Here is a 2571-nt window from a genome sequence, read left to right as displayed (position 1 = left end):
TATATATATATATATATATATATATATGAGACTATGAAGATTTTAATATATTAAATATATATACATTATTTTTAACTATTTTAAAGCAATATGACTTCATATTTCAATAAAAAATCAAGTTTTATAAATTTTTAAAACTACCTTATTTTATACTTCTAAAATCTATCAACTTTATTTGGACTCACCTGAGAAGGAGAATGAGATTTAAAATTTGGTGAATATTTATGATGCGAATGTGACGTGGACCACGGAGCATAATCGTCGCCATTTTCCTCCAGAATAACAGGTTCATCAGGCGTCAAAGAATGTCCATATCTTGAAACAGTACCCTCTTCTAACACATTTTCGCCACCATCATCCATTGAAAGAGACGATCCTGCAGAATCCGTGGAACATGCACCGGAAGCAGGACTAATAGGCATCGAAGAGATTGGTGGTGAATAGGAAACGCCTTTCACATACATAGAATGCGGTCTCATCACATGAGACACAAAATGAGAACTTCTAGGATGACTTATTATCGATGTTGGATGACTTTCGCTGGTAGTACGACCCCTCGATGGCAAGCTATCACATCTGTCACGCCCATTTGCACCTAGAAATGTATTTAATAAGATTTATTGTTAAGAAATATTCAATTTAATAAACAAAATTCGAAAAGCAGCCATCCTCCCAGCATAGCAGCGGTTAGTTCATTTCAAATGATTCCATAGATCTGTATAATATTTACGCATATTTAAATATATGGTTTGTTATTCATTTAAAACATGTATTTTAAACCAAGCAATAAACAATGATTAAAAAGATATTTCGAAATATGGGAATAGTCAGACGAAATATATATATACCACATATATATGTATATTATCAACACGCAAGATATAAATATATATATATATATATTGCGAAAAAGAAAAAAGTAGTCAAGGAAAAATATTTTGCATATGAAGAAGGGCAAGGGATCTGGTAAAAAAAAGAAAACATGACATCATTAGAATTGAATATTGTAGAAAATATTCCATTGATTGTTTTGCCACAACGAGAGGAACGAAAAAGGAAGCTTTTCTTCATTATGAAATATCGTGCAATTGATCGCATGCGAATAGAAGCTTGCATATCCACGATAACGCGAAGATCTCGTGAAGAGATCGTAAATTATATATGACGCAACAACAAGTAGTTTCGATTTCGAATATGTTCATTTGGATTATTTCATAGAAGGGGATAAAGTACAGAGAAAAAAGGGATAGAAAAAAACAGGAAACAGCGAGGCAAAGACACTGAAAGAGAAACAAATATCTCTTGCTGATTTATCGTATGACGAAACAAAAATACATACAGCGTAAAACTGATCTTTTAGATGATTGCATTTGATTGATAATGGCAGCTAAGGGCAGCGACAAGGTTCTCTGATGGGATATTGTCGCGGTTGTGGTTGTGGTGGTCACGGTAGCGGTCATAGTGATGGTAATAGTAGTGGTAGTTGTTGTAGTTGTACTTGTTGTTGTAACATGAACGGATTGGGAATTATTGATGGAATGGGGTTGACTCGCTACCGAATGACGACGTCTAGCGGTAGTGGCACAGTTGGTATTAGTCGAGGCAATCCCAGCAGTCCCACCAGCCCCGGTACCAGCAACGACTGCAAACCACACAGCTCTCACTGTCGCACAATTATTTTTCTTTTTCCATTCTTATAAAAATTTAATCGACGTGCTAATAACGTTGATAATAATTGAGACTCAATTAAAAGAAATTTAATTTGGAGAAAATAATGATTTATATGTATACGAGAGCATCATAAACGTGAAAAGTTATATAAAAGAATTATCATTAATCAATTTTTAGAAATTAAATGAATTTCTGTTTTTAAAGTATGCAATACATTTGTTTTTGTTCTACTCGGCCTCGTTAATATGTATGTCCGTTAACGTCATGTGAATGTTGAAACATATTGTGCAATACTAGGAACTCGCTTTCGAGCACGGCTGTCAATAAAACCTTATATTTTTCGTCGAAAAATTTTCAATTAATCATTAATATTAAATAATTATAGAACTATTTTATAGAAATATTAAATACAATTTGCAATACAATACAAATCGCGTTAAATTGAATTTTTTATCATATGTTATCAATTTTAAATTCAAATATTTTCAAATATTCATAGAAAATAATAAAATATCATTAAGAGAAAAAAGTGAATTATATATTTTTCTTTTATACAATTCCTTTTTCAATCAAAAATCTTTGGTCAGGCTGTGTATAACAAAACTTCTCTAACAATAAATTTGAATATGTTGAATTATAATTGTGTTTATCACCCTTTGATGCCCACATCTTATGAAAGAAAGAAGCATACAACTACAATGACAGAAAACAGACCCGTGATTGTATTGCAAGAAGAGGTACTCTGAGTCTGATTAGACTGCTCTTGATCTTGAACTGGATCCACCTGCTCCTCGTGCGTCCTGTGTTCCTCTGTAATACCCGCAACCCATTTGTGTTATTCTAAAGCTGAGTTTTCAATTGTACAGTTCATGATTCAGCCAATATATCAAGGCATATAAT

At 32.6% G+C, this 2571-nt stretch overlaps 1 protein-coding gene across 3 annotated transcripts in view; it reads right to left on the bottom strand.

Annotated features, from left to right (window-relative positions):
- LOC102670752 (insulin receptor substrate 1) overlaps nt 1-2571 on the bottom strand; it is a 10713-nt gene that overhangs the window by 3619 nt on the left and 4523 nt on the right. Inside the window, exons 4-6 of one of the 3 annotated variants that reach the window (XM_006614478.2) lie at nt 2386-2481; nt 1340-1642; nt 186-595 (exon numbers count right to left, since the gene is read on the bottom strand). In XM_006614478.2, coding sequence (XP_006614541.1) covers nt 186-595; nt 1340-1642; nt 2386-2481 — 809 coding nt within the window. The remainder of the gene's footprint in view (nt 1-185; nt 596-1339; nt 1643-2385; nt 2482-2571) is intronic. The other 2 variants (XM_006614479.2, XM_006614480.2) reach the window with 2 other exon arrangements.

The sequence above is a fragment of the Apis dorsata genome, unplaced genomic scaffold (genome assembly GCF_000469605.1).
Source record: "Apis dorsata unplaced genomic scaffold, Apis dorsata 1.3 scaffold_188, whole genome shotgun sequence".
In the NCBI taxonomy this organism is placed as follows: Eukaryota; Metazoa; Arthropoda; class Insecta; order Hymenoptera; family Apidae; genus Apis; species Apis dorsata.
Note: the sequence above shows the minus strand (reverse complement) of the source record. Positions and strands in the feature narration are given on the sequence as shown.